Source organism: Zeus faber (assembly GCF_960531495.2).
Source record: "Zeus faber genome assembly, chromosome: 3".
Taxonomy (NCBI): Eukaryota; Metazoa; Chordata; class Actinopteri; order Zeiformes; family Zeidae; genus Zeus; species Zeus faber.
The window spans coordinates 8,299,083-8,325,685 of NC_137190.1; the positions used below are offsets into that span (position 1 = coordinate 8,299,083).

The 26,603-nt window shown below is 46.4% G+C and overlaps 1 protein-coding gene across 2 annotated transcripts; it reads left to right on the forward strand.

Annotated features, from left to right (window-relative positions):
- The first annotated feature begins 1,881 nt into the window (after nucleotides 1-1,881).
- thsd4 (thrombospondin type 1 domain containing 4) lies at nucleotides 1,882-26,317 on the forward strand. 2 transcript variants are annotated; one of them, XR_013844058.1, is made up of 13 exons: nucleotides 1,882-2,007; nucleotides 15,120-15,324; nucleotides 19,269-19,444; nucleotides 19,568-19,664; nucleotides 20,066-20,266; nucleotides 20,412-20,541; nucleotides 22,062-22,266; nucleotides 22,991-23,164; nucleotides 23,951-24,124; nucleotides 24,304-24,483; nucleotides 25,083-25,227; nucleotides 25,544-26,116; nucleotides 26,208-26,218. XR_013844058.1 is itself a non-coding variant. In XM_079997006.1 (12 exons), the coding sequence occupies exons 1-12, from the start codon at nucleotides 1,936-1,938 to the stop codon at nucleotides 25,684-25,686; spliced, it is 1,902 nt and encodes a 633-aa protein (XP_079853132.1). In that variant the 5' UTR covers nucleotides 1,882-1,935; the 3' UTR covers nucleotides 25,687-26,317. The 2 variants fall into 2 exon arrangements, 1 of the variants encoding a protein (XP_079853132.1); XM_079997006.1 differs by having other exon boundaries at nucleotides 25,544-26,317.
- Nucleotides 26,318-26,603: the final 286 nt, after the last annotated feature.

Genomic DNA, 26,603 nt, shown 5'->3' on the forward strand with positions numbered 1-26,603 from the left:
TGTGTGTGTGTGTGTGTGTGTGTGTGAAGAGGAATATAAGGAATAAAAGAAAAAAGACATTGAAAAGGATGCAGATGAACGGATTCAAAGTGGAAAACAGGGATCAGGAAACTCCTTGAAACTAGAAAAACAGGTAAATAGTTGCCTATACTGTGTGTGTGTGTGTGTGTGTGTGTGTGTGTGTGTGTGTGTGTGTGTGTGTGTGTGTGTGTGTGTGTGTGTGTGTGTGTGTGTGTGTGTGTGTGTGTGTGTGTGTGTGTGTACTGTATGACTTCAACTTGCAAGTCTTAAAGAGATTCTACAAAGTGTGTGCGCGGAACCCATGCCAGCAGAAGCCACGCCAAGTGCAGGTGTGCAGCGTGTCCCTGTTATTTCTTTTTTTTTGCACTTTGTGTCTCTGCTTGTTCTGGTTGGCCTCGCATAAACCGGGGAGATGGCGCAGTACTATGCATTTAGATTACTTCCACTTCCAACATAATATTAGCTTGTGAATACTTGGCACACTTTCTCGGCTGCTTTGTTAGAATGGTGAATGTTTCACATAAAAGTGAAGCCTCAAGACGCTCTGGCTTTTAAAATGGGGGCGGGCACCAAAATGCACTACTTTGATGCATTGTTGACACCTTATCGAATAACAAAATAGTATGTGGCATTCGGTACCAAATTTCAATACCCAAGCACTTCATCTATTCAGTTTCAATTCATTGATTGCTTCTTCATTTTTTTTGCCTACCCGAGGGCAGGCTCTGTCTCCTCTCCGTCCTTCCTCGTATGTTCATAGGTCCTTGTAGATGTTTGACATTAAACCATATGCCTATTGTGATTTCCATGTTCTGCCTAAAAACTGGAAACCTTTTCAATTATCTTATGGTAATTCCAGGCCCCCACAGTCGCGGGGGCCTGGAATACAGTCACATACGCAGTCTCTTTGAGCTCTCGGACGACTCCAGCCGCAATGCCCTGGATGCGGCAGTATAATTTTATGGGGGAACCAACTGTCAGATAGGAGGATGAAGAGGCCGCTACTTCCGTCAGTGTATCCCGGTGAATTAGGGTTAAATGCCGTGGAAACAATGGTCGCGCAATAGGAAAACCATATGATGAGCCGAGTCCTTTTGGCTGGGGTGGTTGCGCTTCCAGCTCTGCAACGTGGCTTGTAATTAAGTGTTTAAGGGCGCTCGCGGAGGAGGGAGTGCAACGGGACCGTATTGTTTTAGCGCCGCGGTTTCCCCTGGAACCGAGAAAGTGAAAATATATTGTTTTCATAGGGGGGTTGTTTTAACGTCCCGATGTCTGCGAGACCCCCCCATGCCCCGTCGTCCGAATGGACGACTCGGTCATAATGGGAATGCTATCAAGTGCCTAAAGTGTGGGACGGCTATCGGATGAAATCGAGCCGTCTGACCGACCAACCCGTGGAGTGTCCGTGCCGGGGTTCCAGCTGCAGCTTTATCTTCATACTGTAGTTCTGCGGTTTTTGCCGCATTTTTCTCTGCTTTCTACTTTTTCTTCGCGTTGAAAACATTCCACAAAATTTGTCCCGCTTCCAGTTTACTGTCAGAAGTAGCTGCCACACCCCCCCCCCCCCTTCCCACCCACCCCTCCCTCTCTTCCCTTCCACTCCTCTTGCCCTCCCTCTTCCTCCCCCCTCTCCCTCCTCTAAAAAAGCCCCGGCGCCCCCCTGCCTCTCTCCCCACACCTCCACCAGCTGCGCCTCCCTCAGCTCGGTTTACAAAGGCGCTGGTAGAGATCAGCTCCGTAGTAAAGATTCCTCTGGCGTTCACAGTGGTACAGAGGAGGGAGAGCGACCGGGAGCGGCTTCTGTGCGGACGCTGCGGGGACGGCCGACTCTCTGCAGCTCTCCAGCTCTTTTTTTGTTTGCTTTTTGTTTTTGTTTTTTTCTTTTTTGTTTTTTAACTGGGGCGGTTTGAGAGAATGTTGTCAGGTGTGATTCTCCTGCTGCTCGTCTGCCTTCACGTGCGCGTGCAGGGAAAGCCGTGGTCTCAGGTAAGAGCCAGGTGCCTCCTCGGGTTCCTTGAGGAACCTCAGTTATCACTTTCACCGTCGCACCATACTTGATGTTCTCCCGCTTGTCGCTCTACCGGGAGCGTATGTACGAGGAGTGATGAAAGCCTACCGTTAAAACCCTTTCTTCCTCCGTCTGTTTGCATTTACGAGTTCTGGGGAGTCCTTGTACTATTTATGTGTTCGCTTGCAATTGACACATCTCTACACCTGTGAAATCAATACAACTCCCGGCATTTATCCGACCAGTTAGTTTCAAGTTCAAGTAGTTCAAGCCAGCAGGAATGGATGTGAATATAGCAGTTTATTCTTCTCTAGGGTTGTGAAGGTATTTTTAAGCTTTCAGAGAGGCCTCGAGCAGGGTCGTTCCGCATCTCCCACCATCAAAGTGCCTCCGTGGTCCCCCGTGATCCTGTCGTCCTGTCATCCAGAATTCTGAGCGGAGGTATTTACAGTACCACTCCGCTCGGCTCTCCTGGCTGTTTATTTTTCCACCGTGCACTCACTTCGCGGGCCTCATGCGGCATTGGATTTCTCCCGGTAGTGGACAGCGTGTCAGGCCCTGTCCCGGGACGGTGAAGATGTACCAAGAATACATGGCGAAGCCTGTCGGGCTTTGACTTTGAGCCTGAATTAGCCAGTCGCTCCTGGCGGCCCGTCTCGGCCGGGCGAAGCTCGTCGGTGTGCACTGGTGATTTATGGGGCTGGTGTGAGGTGCCTGAGGATACCACTGCAGGGTTGTGAATTAGCTCCGGATGAAGATGTCCGTCTGTTATACATGACTTTTCATACTATACCGAGTTCTGTTGGATCTATGTTTTAAACGAATTGAGTGTGGTTGGAATGAATGCGCACACCTTCGTAGAGAACCTGGCCTGGATGTTTTTGAAGAAAGGTGATTGGTTGAGAGGGGGAGTGTCTTTGGGGTTAGGGAGAGGGTGCCATTCTCAGATATTTCCCTGAATTAAGCCCAAGCCTCCTCCGGGATCCCTAATAGTACATTTTGGCAGAAACCTTCTCCGCAACACCTGCTCTCGGTGCTCATCAGAGCGTTAGAAACCTAATCTTTCGTTTGATGCAACTACTCTCAATTGCAACCAGAACAGCCTGTCCTATCTGTCCTGCATCTCGCCTATTAATTCAAACGGCAACGGGCTCATCTGAGAGTTGACCAATTTGGTTTTACTCTGCTAAGCTCTGTTTCATATGAGGAGATTACAATTAACTTACAGTTAAACGGTAGTGGCATCTGTACATCCCAAAGTCATTTCACAACTGATTTTGACACAAAAAAGTTCAAACTTCTTATTTAGATATTTTATCTGTTATGACAAAGCCTCCGTATCTGATGCCATCACTCTCTCGCCCTTTGCTAGATGTTTTTATTCACACCGCTGCACAATCCAACCAGAGCTTAAAGAGTTTGACACCTGAACCCGAAAAACCCTCTCGGTGTTCCCTGCACCACAGATTAAGATGCATGTGAGGCCGCGCTAGACCCCTCCAGAGCGACGCTTCATTCTGTTCTCAAAACAGTACAACTAAATCCGTGCGGTGATGTAAGAAGAAACCTTGTGTATTTTACTGGGCCACAGAATCAACACCCTGGATGCTATTTCTGAGTGCTTAACAACCGCTGGGCTTTTATGGATCGCTTTACCCTTGGCCCTTGGCAGGGAAGTCCGTTTTTCGGTGCGGTTGAAGCCTCCTTTGCCCTCGTTGGGGTTAAAGCCACTGACTCATGGCTTTGCATGCACAGCGCTGGACCCTGCAAACCCTCTCCCGGCTGGAAGCGGAATCCGTTTTATTTGCCAATGAAAATTTAAGGGAAACACAATCAGGGTTTATCCCAAGCTTCAGTCGAGTTCATGTGGAGTTAAGACATTAATTAAATTGGGTCAAATAAGATCTGATCTACAGCCCCTTCGGACCGCAACCCAAACAGTGTCTAAACATTTTGATGGGAAACAAACACAGTTTCAATGTTTGGTTTTTATCCATGTGCTTAGTTAACAAAAAATCCCATGTGAAATAAGAGGCCCACCATTCAATGTGTGATTTAGGGAATGGGGATCGTATTTTTTTTAGTTGATGTTCAATCATTCCAGATTGTTTTGGTTAAACATGGGTCTGTGACACTATGTGATTGATTTCATTCATGCCATTTAGAAAAAAATAAGTTTATGTCCACACATGCTAGAGCCCTGTGTTTTGGTTATGAGCAGGGTTAGTTCTCTGGATCAAGTGCCAAAAGTGAAATCTGAAAAAGGAAAGCACTGGATAGAAGTTTGCTCCATTTATAACAACTTTTTTTTATTAAGTTAACTTAATAGGCAAGACTATCAAGTAGTTTGCAAGTTATTCACTGAACCTCATTGTCCTTGTGCCAAAGTTCCTTCTAGATGTACAGTAACATTACAGGCGACAGGGGGTTTGATTATCTCATAGACTTTCAGTCCCGTAAAATTGTGCCAAAAACGGAACGGCAAAATGAGCTCTACACTTTATTGCCTCCTGAGGGAAGCTGAGACATTGCAGCAGCAAAGCCTTTGAAAATCGTCCGAAAAAGAACTGTCTTCCACGTGGTAACAAATGACAATCCATGGAGGAAATTGGTTCTTTGTTCTGAGTGGTTCAGTCCGTCCATGAGTATCATCAGTAGCGTTTATTAGCCAGACGGCAGCCGGTGGCCTCGGTCACAGAGCTGTAGCTGGTTGTGAAGTGTCGAATCTGGCACAGGCGTCATTGCAAGCATGTGCTCATTAAAACCGTTTTAGATACAACTGCTTTAAGACACATAGCTTTGCACCATGTGGGATACAGATGTTAGTGGCTTTGTCTACTAATATTCATAACACACACACACACACGCATGCACACACACGCGCACACACACACACACACTCGCGCACACGCATAACCACAACAGACGCGTCGCAAGAGAACCATAGTACATATAGGCATATACATCGATCAGCCACAACATTAAAACCAGTGACAGGTGAAGTGAATAACATTGATCATCTTGTTCCAGTGGCACCTGTCAAGGGGTGGGATATATTCTTGAAGTTGATGTGTTGGAAGCAGGAAAAATGGACAAGCGTAAGGATCTGAGAGACTTTGACAAGAGCCAAATTGTGATGCTAGACGACTGGGTCAGAGCATCACCAAAACTACAGGTCTTGTGGGGTGTTCCCGCTATGCAGTGGTTAGTACCAACCAAAAGTGGTCCAAGGAAGGACAACCGATAAACCGGCGACAGGGTCATGGGCGCCCAAGGCTCATTGGTACGCGTGGGGAGTGAAGTCTAGCCCGTCTGGTTCGATCCCACAGGAGAGCTACTGTAGAACAAATTGCTGAAAAAGTTCCTATAATTCAAAACTCACATTTTAAGTTCTTGTGCACCTACATTTGGGTCTCTGATAGGTCTACTAACACACAGACTGTGGAAAAAGACAAGTTGGTTATTTTTTTGCGAGCTGTCTTTTTCAGAAAACATATCCTAAAATGACAAATTTAGCTTTGCTTCCCTGTCACACATCACCAGGGGTATTGTTCTAAATAGAACCGCCCCCATCTGAGCCGCAGAGCATCAAAGCTAAGAGCTAAGCATGGGAACTGCTGTGTTGGCTCCAGAGACCAGCACAAATCTTTTAAAAAGAAAGAGCAATTAATACCGACTGACCGTGACAAAACTGCAGATGATGGAAATGTTTGTATTTGCTGTGTGTTTCTTTCTTTGTAATGTAGGCTGCGGAGCGCGACCCGCTCCGCATTTCTCCAAGCAAAACCGTAGATGCATTTATTTAATTTTATTTTCCGCCGTTTTCATAATTGAAGACAAAGACCCAAAGCCCTGCCATATCCCACGGTGCTCCAAGCTCGGAACAAACTTTTAAATGAGGCCTTGTAGATCTAATATGTGACCCACCGCAAACTTTCCTTTCTTTTTGAAAGTGAAGAATCATAGCTTCCAAACATGGTGTACCTTTTGCAAATCAAGCAAATATTTTTAAAGCTATGAGTTGTAAATGACAAGGGTGTGGCACACCGTGTTTCTGAGATAATCACCTTGAACGTTTCGCCCAGACTTGCTTCATTCAGCCAGCTCCCTGAATGCAAAGGAGTAGCCAAAGCCACATGGCTAATTAACATAATGCTGAATGGGCCAATCACTGCTTTGTTCTTGTGTATTGAGGGAACGTTAAACAACGTCACACAACACACAACTATTTTTGTTTTTGAAAAAGCATTTTTTTAAAGTAAGAATATACATGATTTATAAAAGTGGAATCATTTTGGAGTTTAAAAGTACGGACAACACAACAAAATGTAGAGTCTATCAGTAAAATGAGTCTCGGAAAATCTGAAATATGAAATCTGAAATACTGTCGCCAACCTCAAAAGACTTCAACTTCATCAACACATCATCAACTTCTTCCGTTGTGACAACAACGGGCGTATTGTCGGTCTCCTCCGGTGGTTATTGAAAATATTCCATTTCATCGTCACATTCAGGTTGGAATCCGCTGTTTGAAATTTTCTCCAAGTCCGGGATAATATCAGATTCTGATGGCATCGGAGAACTGACTATCATCCCGGAAAATGAAGTCCAGTACGCGCTGCTTAAACTGACTTGGATCTATCGCACTGGTCAGATTCTGGTCCACGATATGATTTAGATCTTCCCCCACCCACTTCTCGTAATCAATAACACCACAGAGTTTTCGCAGACAAGTGAAACCGGATCCTCGTCTTGTTTACGGAAGTGATGTTGGATGGAGGAATGATCTTCACCTGGACGCTAGCTTTAAAGGAAACGATCGATACTGCGTTGTTCAGCGCTATTCAGCGTCTTGGTAAGTGAACTGCGTTTCCCCAGGTAATCTAACGGGAATATTTTACTCCATGGTTGAACATTTTTCTACTAATTATAAATCAAACTCGGTTTTGAAAATACGTTGAGAGGTTAAAAAAAAAAGACAAAGGAATGAATCTGGAAAAATCTAATTTTCCTTCAAGAAAGGTTTTTTCAAACTTATTTGGCTGCTCCTGGCCATTTTAGAAATGCACGAGATGCCGGCTTTTGCTGCGGTGGGTCACATATGAGTAAAGATTCAGCAACTGGCTTGCCTATTTCTCGCCTCAAATTTGTTCAGAAACAGATTTTGGTGGCCTGATGAGGTGAAATCAGTGAAAGTTACAGTGCACCCCAGAAGCCATGCTCAAACCCCACTGGCTCACAGAACTTGGGGCCTCTCTAAATTAATTTGGTGAAAATGCACATAAAAGGTCCACTTTCTGAGGTACACATGCTGGCTATGATAGAAAGGTGTCAGAACACACAGTGCATCACAGCTTGCTGTGTATGGGGCTGTGTAGCCGCAGACCGGTCAGAGTGTCCATGGTGACCCATGTCCACCACCAAAAGCCCCTACAATGAGCACGTGAGCATCAGAACTGGACCACGGAGCAATGGAAGAAGGTGGCCTGGTCTGATGAATCACGTCTTCTTCTACATCATGTGGATGGCCGGGGTGAGGGTCCGATGGAGCATCTGTGGGATGTTCTGCAACAACATGCCCGATCCTCAGGCCCCACCTCGCAACTTCCAGGACTTAAAGGATCTGCTGCTAACGTCTTGGTGCCAAATACCACAGGACACCTTCAGAGGTCTTGTGGAGTCCATGCCTGGGTCAGAGCTGTTTTGGCTTCACGAGGGGGAGCTACACAATATTAGTGATTATTAGTGGTGGTTTTAATGTTGTGGCTGATCGGTGTGTGTATACCATCACCTAACCCACAGTCTCACAACCTTGCAGTCATATTTTCTTTTGCAGAAAAACCCAGACAGACTCAACTTAATTCTGAAAACAGACACAGTATATACACACCCAAACTCTGATAACCTCCCATTGAGGTGTACTATCATCCATCAGCCTAATAATAATGTCATTGAGCCACAAACCTGTGCAGTGGAATAGTGTTTCACCCTGGAAGACTTTTGGGATGGGGGTTTTTTGTAGCAGGGGGACTTGAACTTGGGCTGGGCCTTGTGATCAGTTAATAACCAATTAATAAGGAGGAAGAAGGAATCCTGGAGCTGGAGGGGACCCACCCTACCCGTCTTGAAACACGGACCTAGTAGTCTCAGGTTCACACGAGTCAGAGGGTCTCAATAAGTCGTGATCACCGGAAAACAGCTTTTGTTGTGTCGTGTTCACGAGATCTCGAGGTAACAGAACCCAAAATAATAGGCCTCTACAGACTAATTTTAGTCTGTAGAGGCCCATAAGAATGGACATGGTGTTTGTTTAAATACTCTTCAATTGACACATGTTAATATTTTATTCTGTTCTATTCTTTTGCGAGGCACTGGTTCTCTTCTTGCATGGAACTTTTTTTTTTATATGTGCGTATTTGTGCACGTGTCTATGTACGTGCACATGCATGGGTGTGTTAGGGAGTAAACAGCCTGTCTAACTTGCCTTTGCACCTATTACTAAATTTGTTTTCAACATTTTAAGCATAAGCCAGCGTATCTATGATATATCATACTCCTAGATCACTCCTCCGTATGATATCGGGGTCTGCTTTTCTGTCTGTCCCCTCGTCCGTCCGTCCGTCCATCTGTCATTCAGTCAGTTTGTGAGATAATTGGAAGACCACCGTAATGTAATTTCCACACTGTGACCATCATGCCTTGAGGTCACTTCTATCATAAATTCTTGAGATGATGTTACCTCAGCATTCTCAACCTGGAAATGCAGTCATATAAATATTGCATTTCCAGATGAGCTGGAATGTCACCGCTGGCTACGTCTTGATAACAGCTGTGGCAGGTCTCCAAAGAGCTCGGCTGCCTCTCCCCTGTGTCGGGAGCTGAAGACGTTCCCATAATGTTCACCAAAGAACCTCCTTTACCCTTTCCTCATAAATCCGCTCCAAATGGTGTGCTACTTTCATCTCAAAGTGGATTTTTATAGTTGGAGGATGGATTAGGGTGTCCATTTAACTCCAACGATTTCTCATCAGAACCTGAGAAAATGCACTAAAAGACCTCGGGAGCCGTGGAGATGGAATGGGGATAGATGAACTTACACATCGTGAACGCATCTCGCTCGTTTTACTTTACTGGTCCAGACAGAAACTGCAGAATTAAGCTGGTCACGCATTATATTTATGGGCAAACGGGCCTTTGTAGTAGCTTTGGTCTTGGATAGAATAGCTTTAAATCCCATCGTCTCCAGACATAGAAACCATCCTTATATTCACCTTTTTATGTGAGTAAATTACATTGTTTTGGTTCTACTCTGAGTAATCCAGTTCCTCGACACCAACTGGTCTCTAGCTCTCTGTGTTTGTCAGTCGACACAATCATGGTTAAATAAATCCACGTTTTATGATTGGATTGATAGCAGTCAAAACATGTGACTGCCTCTGACTGTGTTGAGAGTATGTGGGCGTCTCAGCTGTTGCATTTATGAAGGAATCAACCTGTCAGTACCACCTCTGCCACGGACCTCATCTTTTAGAAAGCAAGACACAGCCGCAGCCCACAAACAAATTAACCGAGTTAAAAGCAGAATACAGAGAAATGATGAGAGGAACACCAAGCAAGATTGCCGGTGAGATTTACAGCTCACAGTTTTTAGTTTGCTGATTTAGAGTTGCAAAAAGCTGACGAGATTCAAAGCAATTGCTGTGTCCAACTTATCCTGCATGGCTCGAATAAACATTTGTGATATATCGCATATACCACATTATCTAACAAGAGACTCCCACCGTGCTGTGATGACCCTGACGGACCCTTGAACTCTGCAAAAACAGTGCGTGCTGGGAGCAGAATACAATGCACTAAACACACGCGATCCGCTTGCCAGCCCACTTTTATTTTGAGAACATCCAGCCTCCAGCAGACCCTTCCACCACTCCAAGTTAATTTACTGTAGACAAGGGATGGAGCTTAAGGACCGTAATCCGTATCCAAGGTTCCTGTTAATATATGCATGAAGTCATTCCGACCAACTCATTCTGACCAACTCATGAACCGCAAAGCGGCCCCCCCACTTTGTTAAAAGCACTAATATAGTAGCGCAAACTACTGCCAAGGCTGTCGTGAGGATATTCGGTGACATGGAGCCCGTGTAGCTGAATATCTTGACATTTTGTTTTTTTCATTTTCTCCTTTCCCGCCCCCAGCCTGCTATAGGCTTAGATAACTATTTACTGCCATAGCAGAACAGAAGCCTGAGCACACATACTGCTAAAAAGCCTACCATAAATATTTGTTTTGCTGTTTAAATTACTTTCTGAACACTTATCAAGGTATTTGGGCATATTCTTACTAATTTGTTAAATCATTTTGTGTGTGTGTGTGTGTGTACAGTAATGTCTTTGAGATCCGAGAAACAGTGACGCAAAGGACCCGGCGAAGCTTTTATTAGTATTATTTTAACTGTATGTGTTCAATATGTAGCCTAACATTTCTATCACACATTTTGTATATTTGGTCTGGCTTTATTGCTCACTAAGACCCTTTACCCTTATACTCATAACGTTCAATTGCTGAGATTCTGTTTTCGTGGTGGGTACAGTAAGGTGAGAGGACGTGAAGGTTCAGGTTTGTGGTGGAACTCCGGCGGTTTAGCAAAGGATGTAAACATTGAAGAGCCTTTGACCGTGCCTGGGTCTGATTCCAAATGTGTTGTTTTGCTTTGCGGGTTAGAAGACACCCACAAGGTGACGAGGGCCTTAAAATGTGTGCAATTCAATAAGTTAAGTCAGCTTCAGTTTGTGGAAAAATGCGTTGAGGATTTGCTTGAAGATTAATGTTGTTTTCAGTGTTCCCCAGCTGACTGGGAGTCAGCGCTGCCGTCCTGACAAATCTAACCACTTCCAGATGAAGGTGGGCTTCAGTGACATTTTAAAAATCCCATTATAGTTCTGCTGAAAGCGGGCTGCTTGCCCTCGACAGATGGCACAAAACCACCCATGGAGAAAAGGTGGAAAATTTCCGAATTGGTCCCTTACTTATTTAAGTTCTCAAAAAAAAAAAAACCCCAACATAAAAAACACATAAAAACAGTCTTTGGATACCGCAAAGGGAGGAACCTTGACTCGACTATGACAACCTCCAACAGCTTTCAAATTCGCCTCTTTGTTTACCGTGCTCACAGAGATTTCTCTGTTCAGTTCCTCTTTGTGAGAGTTGTGGAGGCTCCCGCCAGCCTGTGGCTATGTTCATGTGTTCTGACACCTGCGACACTTCATTCTGAAAGGGTCACAGTAAAGGCCACGTTTGTTAGGGACAGCCTGGAGGGCAGATGTGACTGTTTTGGGGATTATTTGGGGACGGATTAGGTTGTCTGTGTTTTGTGCGCAGGGCATGACTGCAAAGTTGAAAAGTTTGTCTTGACAGTTGGTGATTTAACTGGTGCAACTGTCCAAATCGCTGGATATCAAGTAGTCCCTTAGCTTCCTTCCATGTTCCCTGTGCCGCTCTTGGCTCTTCCTCCGTTAAAGGAATGAAAGTGCTGTGCTGCGTTTCCTTGGAGTATTGTTTGGTGTCAGGGGGATTTATGGTGAAAGATTGAAGAGAACGATTTATTTACTGTCTATCCACTGAACGCAAATACAAATGACCTTTCTTTGACTTTCTTTGAGAAGCAGGCCTCTTTTTCCTTTCTGGTGTAGTCCTATTCTAGATGTTTCAAGTTTGTCATCGGTGATCAGTTTTGGTGCTGTAGTGTTCTGAGGTACTTAAAAGGTGGGTCAGTGCATGCTATAGTCTGTTTGCCACCTCAAGCTCTCGACAAAACTGAGCTATTCTTTTGCCCGGGGAAAGGCTGCCCTCACACAGACCTCTCCATTACTCCATTACTCTCAAAAAAAACCCCTCTTTGACTGCCAAGAACCTTGGGGTCAGCCACAAAGACATTCTCCTTCTCTAGGTTTTTCCCTCGACACCATTTGCTGAATAGCAGTGCGACCCCTGGTCCAGGCTCTTGTCGTCTCCCACCTCGACTGCGGCAACTCCTCCTCGCCGACTACAGTACCTGCCTCCGCTCCTGTTGTCCAACCAACCATGTACACCAATCAGCCACAACATTAAAACCACGTTAAAAAACAGGATACAGACTTGCATGTAGGGTTGCAAATAATTAAGCGCTGAAAAATGTGTTTATGCACACACATGAATATGAATCCTCTTTCTCCCTCTTTCTTGATTCAGTTGAAAGGGGTTCATTAACATGGGGAGCATACACGGATCAGCCACAACATTATAACCAGTGACAGGTGAAGTGAATAACATTGCTCATCTTGTGCCAATGGCGTCTGTCAAGGGGTGGGATATATTAGGCAGCAAGTGAACAGTCAGTTCTTATAGTTGATGTGTTGGAAGCAGGAAAAATAGGCAAGTGTAAGGATCTGAGCCACTTTGACAAGGAACAAATTGTGATGCTAGACGACTGAGTCAGAGCATCTCCAAGACGACAGGTCTTGTGGGGTGTTCCCGGTAAACAGTGGTTAGTATCTACCAAAAGTGGTCCAAGGAAGGACAACCGGTGAACCGGTGACAGGGTCATGGGCACCCGTGGGCTCATTGATGCACGTGGGGAGTGAAGTCTAGCCCGTCTGGTTCCATCCCACCGAAGAGCTACTGTAGCACTAGTTGTTGAAAAAGTTGATGCTACTGTGATAGAAAGGTGTCAGAACACACAGTGCATCACAGCTTGCTGCGTGTGGGGCTGCGTATCTGCAGAGCGGTCAGAGTGTCCATGCTGACCCCTGTCCACTGCCCAAAGCACCTACAATGGGCACGTAAGTGTCAGAACCAGACCATGGAGCAATGGAAGAAGGTGGCCTGGTCTGATGAATCATGTTTTCTTCTACATCATGTGGATGGTCTGGGTTAGGGTCCAATCTGATGGAGAATCCGTGGGATTTGCTGGAACAACAAACCCAAGCCATGGGGGCCCCACTTCCAAGACTTAAAGGATCTGCTGCTAACGTCTTGGTGCCAGATACCACAGGACACCTTCAGAGGTCTTGTGGAGTCCATGCCTCCACGGGTCACAGCTGTTTTGGTGGCACGGGGGGGAGCTACACAATATTAGTCGTTATGAGTGGTGGTTTTAATGTTATGGCTGAACGGTGTACAGTAGGTACTCGCCCACAGGCTGGTACATCAAACTACCCCTCTGTAATGACAGTTTCCGAATTCCTGTGTTTTCTCCACTCCTCCACCCTTGCAGGTAGCCTAGCCACAGCATCTCTGAGAGGACCCAAAGTCACTCACACAACACACATTATGTTGTGTTTTAATCTGACTCTGCAACTCCACTTATGTTATTTGTTCCCATTGAAGACTTTGCTGATGACACTTATGGTACATATTAGTACTCGACAGTCTCTTTGGAGAAAAGTGCCTGTTAAATGACATAAGCTACTGTACTGTAAGACTTCTCTGGTCGGCCTCTGGTGCAGTCCTGGATGTTCTGCGACTCTGTTTTTGATATATCCAATTTCTCGCCTTTCCCAAGTATAATTCTGCGCTGGCCACAGAAGCGTTTGCCATTTTTTTTCCCGAGTTTGCTGTTCCTTTCTCTCATCCCTTATTTCCTGTGTTGTAGGAGGCGGTCCATATTATCGTTGGCCCAGTTGGTGTTTTGGCTCGGGTTATAATGAAAAATGCTATGAGTGGGTGAGATCCAGACTCTTGAGTCCACTCCTGGCCACGATCTCTCTTTCTCTCACCATCGTTTCCTCTCTCGGTTTCTCCCGGTCTTTCTCTCTCCCTGTTCTACTTTTAGCTTTCAACTTCTCTTTCCTTCTCCTTTCTTCTCTTTTCCTTCACCCCCCATCTACTTTCCATTCTTTTGTATGTCTTTTGTTTCGTCTGTTTCCCTGACCGTGTTTCTCCTTGCGGTTCTTTCCCTCTTTTCTTTTCATTCCTCCCCCCTCTAGCGTCTTCTCTCTCCCTAAACCCCGAGCTGCAGCCCTCCTACAATACTGTGGCTCTACTGCAGCTAAACCCACAGAGATAAACTGAATCTACAGCAAACCCCATTTTTATGACTCTGCGCTCCTCACGCATTGCATCATGTACAGTATATTAAGAGCACCGCGGGGCCGCACATAAGAAGAAATCACCCAAATTATCAAGCCTTATATCTATCTCTGTAGCTGGAGTGACCATATATACATCAACACGTTTTACATTTATGACACCCGGGACCCAACATACGCTGTTGTTCCGAAGAAAAGATGCCAAACAAGGCAGTGGGAGGAGTGGTACGCCACCTGAGAGGAAGGGTTTGTGGTGGTTTACCGTGTTTCAAGTGGAAGGGTTTCAGCTCAACGCTTTGTTTAGGCATCTGTGAGCTCCTGGCTCTGTGGGGGAGCTGCATGGTGGCTTTTTCCCTTGCCATGCCCAGTCCCTGCCTCATTTGAGAGGCAGACCATGTGTGGGTTTGTCCTGGCGTGGCACGAGCCATAGGGGTTGAAATGATGGCAGCCCACCGAGACCAGCGCTGGCCCCGACGCCACCTGTTCACTCAGCGAGTGGCTTTTACAGTGCGTCTGGCTTGGCTCGGTTTATTGACTGCTGATTTCACTGTGTTATACCTTCCATGTCCAGGTTTCCTGTAATTTATGACTGCAGCCGTGACACAAAGAAAGCATAGACCCCGGAGTAATAGCCAGGAAACTCTGGGATGTGTTGGATGGATGAGGATCGTGCCAATAATACACTTTTGGGGAAAGAAACAAGATTGGTTGTTAATTTCTTGTTGTGCTATGGTGGTCAATTGCATGGAATTTGTATGGAAAGCACGAGGGGAAGGCCTCAATTTGTTTTTCCCTCAGTGTGTATGTACCCATACAGCAAATGAGATACAGTCCAGCCTTGTTGTATGCGTTTTATTAGTTCATCCACCTGGAAATGATAGTATATATTGGGCAGTATTATCAGCTACATTAACCAACAAAGACTACAGGAAGACCATTTTACTTCTTTAGGCCCACATGCTTTGACCCCTTTGACCTCCATGTTCAGCTCCTCCCTCTCTCTCTCTCTCTCTCTGTGACAGAGTTCTGGCTGCGATGAATACCTGGGTTCTGGCAAAGTGATGGACAAGTGCGGCGTGTGCGGCGGGGACAACACCGCATGCAAACTGGTGTCTGGAGTGTTCCAGCACAGCCTGTCCAAAATCGGCTACCACAAAATAGTGGAGATCCCAGAGGGGGCCAGCAAGATTAACATCACGGAGATGGTAAAGAGCAAGAACTACCTCGGTAAGAAACCCTTTCAGACTTACTTTCGCGAGACAATGTTGAAGCTGACGATTGAAAAAGGAACAAATTGAGTAGTGTTATCTGATATCATTTGACACTGATTCGCCACATTCTGAGACCACGTTCCTCCACCAGTTGTGGACTTTAAGGAACAAATTGGACTCCAGCTGGATTTTAGATTTGTCACTGTCAGTTCAGTTAACCAGCTGCCCACCGGCTTTATATCTGTCCATAGCAGCCACCTGGACAAAAAATTACCATCGAGTCAGCTTTCCTGTCACTTTCCTAACTTACACTTTTCACTTACTCCATGCCAGGTCTCCTGCATCTGTTGCTCCATAGTCCCAATGGAAGAAACAGTATGTTTATTTAACACATATTTACAGCAGGAGAATCTTAACCCAGAAGCGGAATATTATTCAAAAGATCAGCGGATTCTAACTTGGTGAAAAATTAGCCCTTGAGCGCCCTTTTTTATACACTTCATGTTCATTCCGTCAGACAAGCAGCTGCTCGCTGTCAAATCAATTAGGTTTGTCTCATTAAAAGACAGATCGACGTGAGGGGCGCTTTATACGAGCATCCACCAGCGTAGAGCCCAGCGATCTTAAACAGACAGGTCTCCGTGAAATGCACTTCACAGATAATTGGTGCCCCTGTAGGAGCACAGCGGTGTGACCCGGCAGCACCCGTTATTTCTTCAGAGGTGACTGGTGGAATGCTCGCTTTTTATTGTTTTAATGAGAGCCATGCCATCTCTCAGCAGTCGGGTTTTAAGGCGTTATTTTTTTTTGGTGTGGGTGGGGCGTTTGGTGCAGAGCTCTTGTTGGCCGCTACCCTCAGGGAGAGTGTATAAACAAGGTTTCATTAGAGGACCTCTCCCCTCCAGCCGCGCCATCCTTTTTAATTAAGAGGAGGAATTTCAACGCTCCGTAGAAAGCTAGGAAAACTGGGGTTGCATCGCGTGTCTCTCGCTCTACCCCTCCTCCCCCATCCTCTCCTTTTTTTAATGTCATTTGTGCTTTATTTTTTCTTTTACTGATCTGTAAGTAGTCTGTAACCTTTCAAGTACGAGGAAGTCTGTTGTCAAGTCCAGTCTAGCCTTCGTTGACCCATTTTTATATAAGTAGTAATACTAATAGGACTGGGCTTTAAACTACTACATGAACTTTTTGCTGCCGATCAATCGTCACCCAATAATCGAAGCGATTGGCATAATTATCCTCTGGTCTTCTGGGACTTTCCCCGTTTATTCTGCTTGTCCCTGTTAAATAAACAAAGAAACAAGCAAAAAGAACAAACAATTAAAAGAGAATGTCTGGCCTGTTTGATTTTTAGTTGACTTTGTGAAGGTTCTGTGCCATCCAAGCCTCATTGGATACATTATTATGATACTTATTATTATTATTATTATTAGTAGTAGTAGTAGTAGTTGTAGTAGTAGTAGTAACCTAGTTTTAATTATTATTATTATTATTATTATTATTATTATTATTATTATTTTAGGGCTGTTATTATTATTATTATTATTATTATTATTGTTGTTGTTATTATTATTGTTAGGCTGTTATTATTATTGTTATTGTTCTTGTTATTATTATTATTAGGCTATTATTATTATTATTATTATTATTATTATTATTATTATTATTATTATTATTATTTTTGTTATTATTATTAGGTTGTTATTATTATTATTATTATTATTATTATTATTATTATTATTATTATTATTATTATTACAAGAGTCCCTTTTACACAGCCTGTATAAGGCAAGAATGCTGTGTGTTTATTTCGCCTCACTATTCTGTATAAAAGGTACAAACACAGAATTGGGGGGCGTTGTTGCAGAGGTAGTCACAGAGCCGAAACACCATCCGTGTTTTGATGGCCGAGTTTTTCATTGGTCGGTTGGTTGCAGGGGGAAAAAAACTGCATTCGTTTTTTTTATTATTCATATATGATCATATATTAATTCAATAAAAAAAAATCATAATTTTAAAATAATGTTTATTAAATCAGGGATCAGTGAGTGCCTCACTGGAGGCAGATGATCCGCTGTGGCGACCCCTAACGGGAGCAGCCGAAACAAGAAGAAGAAATAATATATTTATTAAATCAGTGTGATTCTCCTCAACTGTAATGTTATATGTCACACTAGCGGCCCAGGCTGTTGTGTTGTCAAACACAGCCCACTTCAGAGACTGGCTTTGTTTTAAAGGCATCGTGTGGTGTTTAAGCATACATCAAACTTTTTATGTATATTTATTTATAGGAAAGGTAGATTATTTTATACATTTTAGAAAAACATTAACAACTGCCGATTAGGACGTTTTCTTTTGCGTGTGTGTAACCGTCAATTGCCCAATTAGGAAATAACCAGCAAAGCCCTACATACAAACTCATACAGTGCCACAAAATTATACACACGTTAAAAAACAGGATACAGACGTCAGACTTGCATGTAGAATCGCTAAAAAACGTGTTTATGCACACACATGAATATGAATCCTCTTTCTCGATTCAGTTGAAAGGGGTTCATTAACATGGGGAACATATACTGATCAGCCACAACATTAAAACCAGTGACAGGTGAAGTGAATAACGTTGATCATCTGGTTCCAACAGCACCTGTCAAGGGGTGGGATGTATTAGGCAGCAAGTGAACAGTCAGCTCTTGAAGTTGAAGTCAAGCGTAAGAATCTGAGCAACTTTGACAAGGACCACATTGTGATGCTAGACGACTGGGTCAGAGCATCTCCAAGATGACAGTTCTTGTGGGGTGTTCTCAGTACGCAGTGGTTAGTACCAACCAAAAGTGGTCTAAGGAAGGACAACCGGTGAACCGGCGACAGGGTCATGGGCGCCCAAGGCTCATTGATTCAGGTGGGGAGTTGAAGTCCAGCCCGTCTGGTTCGATCTCGAGCTACTGCAGCACATATTGGTGAAAAAGTTAATTCTGCTGTGAAAGAAAGGTGTCAGAACACACAGTGCATCACAGATTGCTGTGTATGGGGCTGTGTAGCTGCAGAGCAGTCAGTGTCCATGCTGACCCCCCTCCACTGCCCAAAGCGCCCACAATGGGCACGTGAGCATCAGAACTTGACGAATGGCAGAAGGTGGCCTGGTCTGATGAATCACGTTTTCTTCGACATCATGTGGATGGTCGGGAGCGTGTGTGTCGTTTACCTGGGGAAGAGATGGAACCGGGATGCAATATGAGATGAAGACAAGCCGGTGGAAGCAGTGTGATGCTCTGGGCAATGTGATGCTGGGAAACCTTGGGTCCCGACATTCATGTGGATGTTACTCCACCTACCTAAACATTGTTAGGGGGGTCAGGGCTGTTTGGCAGTACGAGGGGAACCGAACAATATTAGGCAGGTGGTTTTAATGTTGTGGCAGTCACACCTGTCCTGGGTCTATGTAATTGTGGCCCAGGATCAGTGTGGCTGTATACCTGTTGCTCATTAGACTAATCAACAAGCAATGGTGCAATAATTAGAAATAAATAATAAATTGGCAGAAAGATCAAATACTCGTTCTCTCTCCCGTTGACCAAACCCTCCTCTACAGGCTTGTCTTGTGTTACCCTGTTAATGCCTTTCTAACAGCCTCGCTCTCAAGCCACAAAATTAGAGGAAAAACAGAGATTGTGTTTGGATACTGTCTGTGTAAAATATGTTTTTGTTCTTCTAAAATGGTACAGTACAGTTATGTGTAACTTCCAAGCTGCATGTGAGAGCACTTATTCAGCTGTAATTACCTTTTAATGTGGGGAGGTTCAGCGTCCATGTTTTTCTCGTCACACCTCACTGGTTTCACACTTTAACAGTTATGTGGAAGTGATGGTAGTAGATACAGTTTACAGCGATGGTTTATCAGTAGCTTTCTCACCCGTTGGAACCGTCTGGTGATGCGGCCGCTCTGCATGTCCCTTCCAGCGCTCCGTAGCCGATCGGGACGCTCCATCATCAACGGTAATTGGGCGATCGATCGCCCGGGGAAGTACGAGGGCGGGGGGACGATGTTCACGTACCGACGGCCCAACGAGATCACCAGCACGGCAGGAGAGTCCTTCCTGGCCGAGGGGCCGACCAACGAGATCCTGGATGTCTACGTGAGTAGCCAATCGGCTCGCGGCTCTGAAAGCCTTGGACGGACGATGGGATGAATCGTGCCTTTAAGTTGCCTGGAAGTTCCCCCAGCGGCTTGTTGACCTTGTGAACTGCTTCCCCCTCAGATGATCTACCAGCAGCCAAACCCAGGCGTCCATTACGAGTACATCCTTCCCTCTGAGGATCCCGTCAGTCCTGATCTCCCTGGCCACGGTCACGATGGTAAAACCAACCTTCGCTCTTTCATCGAGGCGTCTGCATGGAAACCATCCACTTATCATCCGCCCTTCTATGCCTTAGTGAATCAGTCGTCTAATTCGCACATCCACGCTTTATTTTTGAAAAATCAAATGATCTGTTATGAGGCGGCGGAAAATCTGGGTTCCAATTTTTGAGTCCACCACGTGGATTTGCTAATTATCGCCAAACCAGAGTTCTGGATCAGTGCGGGCCTGGAGCACAAACATGGCAGAAAGTTCGCCTTCTGATCCTGGAATTTTTCCGCCCCTGCTGATGATCTGTTATTCACCGGATTCCATCCATTCGTCGTCCATGTGCTCACCTCTGTAATGTACCATGAGCTTCCACACGGAGCCCACCACCCTGCGTCCTGTTCCACTCAGGGAACGTGGTCACCGGGCAGGGTGGGTACGACCCCCACGGCAGACCCCACCAGCAGGGCTACGACCCGGCCGGAGGGGGGCGCTTCCCCCTGCGGGTCCCCGACAACAACCAGGTGCCGGCGGTTCAGCCCCCCCGACGCCAGAAGGACTACAACTGGAAGCTGGCGGGGGCCACGGAATGCAGCGCCTCCTGCGGTAAAGGTGGGAGCTGCAACCGTTAACACACCCACGGAGATGCAATTTACTTTGCTGTTTTTTATTTGAGGGTTGATGGCAGCTGGAGATGTGTTGTGTGTGATTTTTATTTTCCCGCGTGGGAAAATACGCCTCCGCTTGTTTCTTTCAGGTTTCAGATACTCCATCTTCCACTGCGTCCAGCGGCAGAACCACGAGCAGGTTTCAGACAGTCTGTGCGACAGCAGCAGCCAACCCAACGCCCAGGAGGAGCCCTGCAACACCCAGCCCTGCCCCGCCTTGTGAGTCCGTCTGTCTGTCTGTCTGTCCGTCTGTCTGTCTGTCTGTCTGTCTCGGTCCTTAGTGAATTTTGCGACGCACTCAACTATTTCACATGCTGAAGAGAAATCAGAAGAGAAAATGAAAAATGTCATTTTTCTCACCTCATCCATACAGGGTTTACCCAAAGAGAATTTATCGTCCAAAAACGAATGCAACCCCAGCATCAGTTTTATCTTCAGGGAAATCTCGCTTCCCCTCCACCTCCTTTATTTTTTTTATTTTTTTTTATTTTTTGCTGGTATTACTAATGTGTTGTCCACACTTCATAAATTGACGAGATACTTGAAGTTGGCAAAACCCTCTGTTTGATATCGTTCCACGTAGAGTGGAGCAGCGTGTTTTTCTCATCATTTGGAAAAGGAGTTGTGGAGGAGCGGTCAGGGCTTGATGTCGCTGGCTGAGAGGACGCGGTGATGTCACTCTGCATCTGGAGGCTCAACATTTCACCGAACAAGCTGCTATAAATGTACAGTCCGGGATTTATTTGACTATTAAAGAATAGAATTCCCCTTCACTTTTGGCTTGGGTGAAATTCTCCACATCTATGTATAAGGCTTTTAAACGTAGAAATACAAGAAACCTTAATGAATTCAAACAATTAAGACTCTAACATTATGATAGATCAAACTATTACTAATAGCAGGTGTGTGTGTGCGTGCGTGTGTGTGTGTGTGTGTGTGTGTGTGTGTGTGTGTGTGTGTGTGTGTGTGTGTGTGTGTGTGTGTGTGTGTGTGTGTGTGTGTGTGTGTGTGTGTGTGTGTGTGTGTGTGTGTGTGTGATAATGTTTTTAAATAATGGTATAAGCTAATTGATGTAGAACAATTTATAAGGGAATGAGTTATAAAAAAAACTTCTCGTGTTAATTAATTCCAATTCATTAAATTCATTAGTCATTGATTGTTTAAAAATAATATTTCCCACCCACACATGCGTCTAATTAGCGTTGTCCAGTTTGACATTTATACAACCGGATGGTTGGAACCAACGCATGTTCTACTGATTCCACATAAACATAAGGAGGATGTTTGGGGGTATCTTCAGCTGTTGCTTGCCATGTGGTGAAGACAACACTTAGAGGGATGCTGCTGCTTTTTGGGAAATCCACTTTTTGTTTATCTTGGCCAAATTTACGCAAGAAGGTCAATACCAATGTCACCCCTGTGCCCCCTGCAACCATTTTAAAATGTTACGCGTCAAAACAGTTCTGAATGTTCCGAGGGATTTTGGAAGGCGCATTTCCCTAATTTCACCGGAGGCTAGGCTAGTTGATCCCATCTGCAGCCTTGCATTGAGCTAACGCATTTAGCATGCGGCCCGTCACTATCTCTGCACTGGACACACTGGGATGAAATCGGTTTCGACCTTCCCACCCGAGTCTGGGTCAGCGAATGTCCCCAAAAACCGCAGTTTCATGTTCCCGTCTGCGCGATCTGCTCCCGATCTGACCTCGTTCTCTCCCTCCTTCTCCTCCCATGAGCAGCTGGGACATCGGCGAGTGGTCGGAATGCAGCAAGACGTGCGGCCTGGGGATGCAGCACCGCCAGGTCCTGTGCCGCCAGGTCTACACCAACCGGACCCTCAACGTGCACACCAGCCGCTGCCGGCACCTGGAGCGCCCCGAAACCGCCAGCACCTGCCAGCTGAAGATCTGCAGCGAGTGGCAGGTCCGCACCGAGTGGACGTCGGTGAGTAGTGGGGCTGAAGGGTTTAGGAAAATAATCCAATTGTGATTATTATTATCATTATTATTTTTTAGACTGAGATTGCGTTTGCATATTTAATATGCATTTTTTTTTAAGTTCCTTATCTTCTGTATTATTCACCAAACACAAGCAATAAATCATTCTATAGTTTGACCAACACAACATTGGAAACAGTCAACATATAAACTGCTCTTCCCTGTCGACCAGGCCTACGTGTTATGATGAAATGAGATGAATTGATGCATGAATTTATATGAATAACATATCTTTATTTAACTATTGAATTGTAAAAAGAAAAACCTGATTTGATTTAACTTCAAGCCTTGTAATTGTTTGAATCCCAAAATGAACATTCAAACAATAGGCAGCGTTTCAGCAGCAACTTATTATTTTTTAATGAAAATGTTGCGCGCGTACGTCCACACACACGGAGCGCCGCTCAGCGACGGCTTCATGCTCATTCAATTAAAAAAAGGTAAAAAAAACAAAAAAACAAAACCAACAAACAGACGCAGGGTTCTGGAAGAGGCACGCCCCGCGCAGCGCACCGCGGCCCCGCCCAACGTGCCTGTGCTCATCACAGACGCCATCTTCAAGTCAGCTGACCCATATTTTTGGAACATTAACCACATATTTATGTTCCCAGTGTTCCAAAAACTGTTTTGATAGCCAGAGCAGCATCGTGACCATATGGTCTGCCCCCCAGTGCTCGGTGCCGTGCGGCCACGGCCAGCGCTCCCGCGACGTGCGCTGCGTCAGCAACGTGGGCGACGTTGTTCCCGACGAGGAGTGCAACATGAACCTCCGGCCCAACGACGCAGAGAACTGCGACATGGGGCCCTGCGCCAGGAGCTGGTTCTACACCGACTGGGGCCGAACGGTCGGTACCACCGCCCGCACCGGGAGAGCTCCAAAACCGGCTTCGGCTCCAGAAACCACGACCGTCGTTGTTTACCTCGGTGGCGGGGGCCGGGTGTCTCGCTTGTTGTTCTGCAGCCGTTGGGACGATCGGGTCGAGGGAAATAGCTTCGTTGGGGGGAAAGTGGCATCGGCTTCTGGGGGAAAAGATGTGTTAGACCACAGCCAAGGAGGCGACTTTTCCTCTTTTCGATCTGAGAAGATTTTTACTGTTAGATATCATTTGATACTTTTTCCCTGTTATGTCCCCAACCATAGTATCGACTATAGTTGTATATACGTAACTACAGTATAGACTCATAGTTATATATAACTAAAGACTATACTATAGTCATATATAACTATAATATAGACTATAGTTATATAACTATAGTATTGTACCAACTCTTTCTCTCATCGTGATGTAAATAAAATTAAAGGGGAATTTTAATTTTGAATCATTTTTCTGGGGGCCCCCTGGAACCTCTTTGAAAGACCACCGGGGCGTCCCCGGACCCCACGTTGAGAACCACGGGTGTAGCCCAAACGGGGGGGGGGGGGGGTCGTAAGCGTGGGTGCTTTCAGTAAAGCGGTCAAATAGCAAATAATTGCTGAGCTCAAACAGCACAAACATCCTTCCTCCCGTTTCATTTTGGGGTAAAAACGCTGGGATTTCATGCCCCCCCCAAAACAAAAATAACCAAAACAAGGCCCCAGTGGGAGCGTGGCGGCGCGGCCTCATGTGGACGTGTGTGCTCCGCCTCCACAGTGCTCTGCAGAGTGCGGGATCGGCGTCCGGACCCGCGGCGTCCTGTGCCTGACCAACCACGTCGGCGGCCTCCCCCTGGAGGGATGTGGCCAGGAGCGCCCGGCCGACTCCCAGGTCTGCAACAACGGCCCCTGTGAGAGCCGCATCGAGTGGTTCACGGGCCCCTGGAGCCAGGTAGGGGGGGGGTCACGCCGGGGTCGGGACCGGCTTAGAGGGGGGCGGGCGGGTGATATGTCGTAGCCGAGGCGGTAGCAGCGCAGTAGCTGGGTTTCAGTGATTCATTGCAGATGTGTTTTCCTTTCCCCTCCCTCCCTCCCCCTCCCTCCCGCCCGGTGCGACGTCCCCCCCCCCAGTGCTCGGCGGAGTGCGGCGCGGGCAGCCAGCAGAGGGCGGTGGTGTGCCTGATGCAGTCGGACGAGGGCTACGCCGCCATGCCGCCGTACGAGTGCTCGTCGCTGGAGCGGCCGCTGGGCCAGCAGAGCTGCCGCCTCAAGGCCTGCGGGGCCAAGTGGTACCACACCGACTGGAGCGCCGTGAGTCCCATCGAGGGCGTGGTTACAGTCCCCAAAGTCCCGGAGGGGGGGAGGGAGAGGGAGGGAGAGAGAGGGGGAGAGGTGGGGGGGGGGGGGGGGGACGTTTAATGTCTCGGCAGTGACACGGATTTAAAAAAAAATTGTGGCTGCACGGCCGTGAGTCCCAACGTCACAGTGTCGCTGGAGGCGTTTGTTAGTATGACGACCACGGAGGGTCCCGGGGGTCCCGGGGGTCCCGGGGGTCCTGATGCAACAGTGACGCGTTCCTTTGTCGTGAGCAGATCTTTAAAACGGCTCCAGAGTCAGAGTCGCTCGCAGCTCGGAACCCGCCGCCACCCGCGCCGCGTTCAGTCTCAAATCCCAATTCCCAAACAAAGAAGAGCAGCGAGCGGCGAGTCCCGACGCAGCGTGTCCCACAAGCCCCTTCAAGCTCACAAACTGAAGATAATTACTGAGGATTAAACTGATGCGGGGTGAATGGTGGTATAATTCAAACTGGCTTTGGATCCGTGCCGTTAAAAGTTGATTTAAAAAATAAATAAATAAATAAATAAAACAGAATGAAAAGATGTCCCTTTGTCCTTTTCCCACCGCCGCAGTGCTCCAAGACGTGCGAGGGCGGTTACCGCGTGCGGGAGGTCCGCTGCCTCTCGGACGACATGCGATCCAGCGAGGGCTGCGATGAGCCGCACCGGCCGCCGGACAAGGAGCCGTGCAGCTCCGAGCCCTGCGTGCCGCACGTCGGTGAGTCCACCGGGCGGCCCCGGCTCCCGTGGCGCTCGGGGGGGGGGGGGGCCCGTTCTAATCCCAGACTGTTGATTTATTTATTGTGTTCTTATTGAGCCAGCTATGTCTAAATAAAAATTGCGTTGCTGTTTTTAAATATACATCAGCAACATTTTTAATTTTTTTTTATATTTCGTCATATTTTTTGCTAGAAATATATAATAATATAAATACAATTATATATGTGGATATAAGATCCATGAACAATTAGATGGGAATTAATTTGTGTGAAACAGATTCCCATCGTCCTTCCAAATCCTCCTGTTTCCTCCAGATGAGAACTGCAGAGACAAGTACTTCAACTGCAACGTGGTGGTGCAGGCTCGTCTCTGCGTCTACGACTACTACAAGACCACGTGCTGCGCCTCCTGCTCCCGAGTCGTCCACAGACAGTCGACCCCGCGGAGACGCAGCTAGCGCTCCGCTCCCGGGGCCCCGGGCCCCCCCCCCTCCCCCCCGTGGGGCCAGACTCAGTGCCCCGTGGCCGGGGCCCTCTCCCAGACAGAGCCTGCCCGGGGTGAGGGGGGACGGACCGTCTGGAACCGGCCCTTAAAGGACACTTTTGCGTCTGTGGAGTGTTTTTTTTTTTTTTTTTTAAACAGGAACTGGAGGAGGAACGCTTTCCTCGGTCCCGTTTGGGAATAATGTGGAGCGGCGGCGAAGGAAAAGGGAGCCCGGGGAGCAGCTCAACGTCCGGAAGGACTTCATGGATTGAAACCGATGCGTTAAAAAGGATTTTCCGTTTTTTTTGTTTTTTTTATAAAACCCTTTCAAGGTTCACGGCTGTTCCGTCGCCGTGGAGTGAAAGCGCTCGGCCGACGGCCGCGTTGGACGGCGGGTTGTTCAGGTGAGCACTGTATTATACGCTGTACACATTTTAATAATATGACTCTCTACGTATCAGTCCATATATTTATGTTATGATTATCCACGTGTAGTTGCAAGCCCTTCTTGACGCCGATCCGTCTCAACACGCAAATCAACTCCCTCTCGCTCGCTGACCAAAGATTCTTTAGCAGCGCCCACCAGGAGGCTGCAGCCGTCAATATTAACTATTATCAGTCACAGTGTCTTTTAATCGCCCCCTTCACCTTGCAGCCCCAAAGATCGAATCGCCCTGCGAAGTCCGAATCAGATGTTCTGCGTGTGAACACACGCTGGAATATGTATGTACTGTATATATGTATGTAAGAATGAGTTTTAACTTGAAAATGCCCTTCCTTATTTATTTTTGTTTGGTCGCCGTCTCTGTCGGCTGCAGATGGTAAAAAAGAAAAAAGAAAGAATTTTTTACTAAATAAATGTTTTTCTTTTTTTTTTTTTTTTAAATGAAG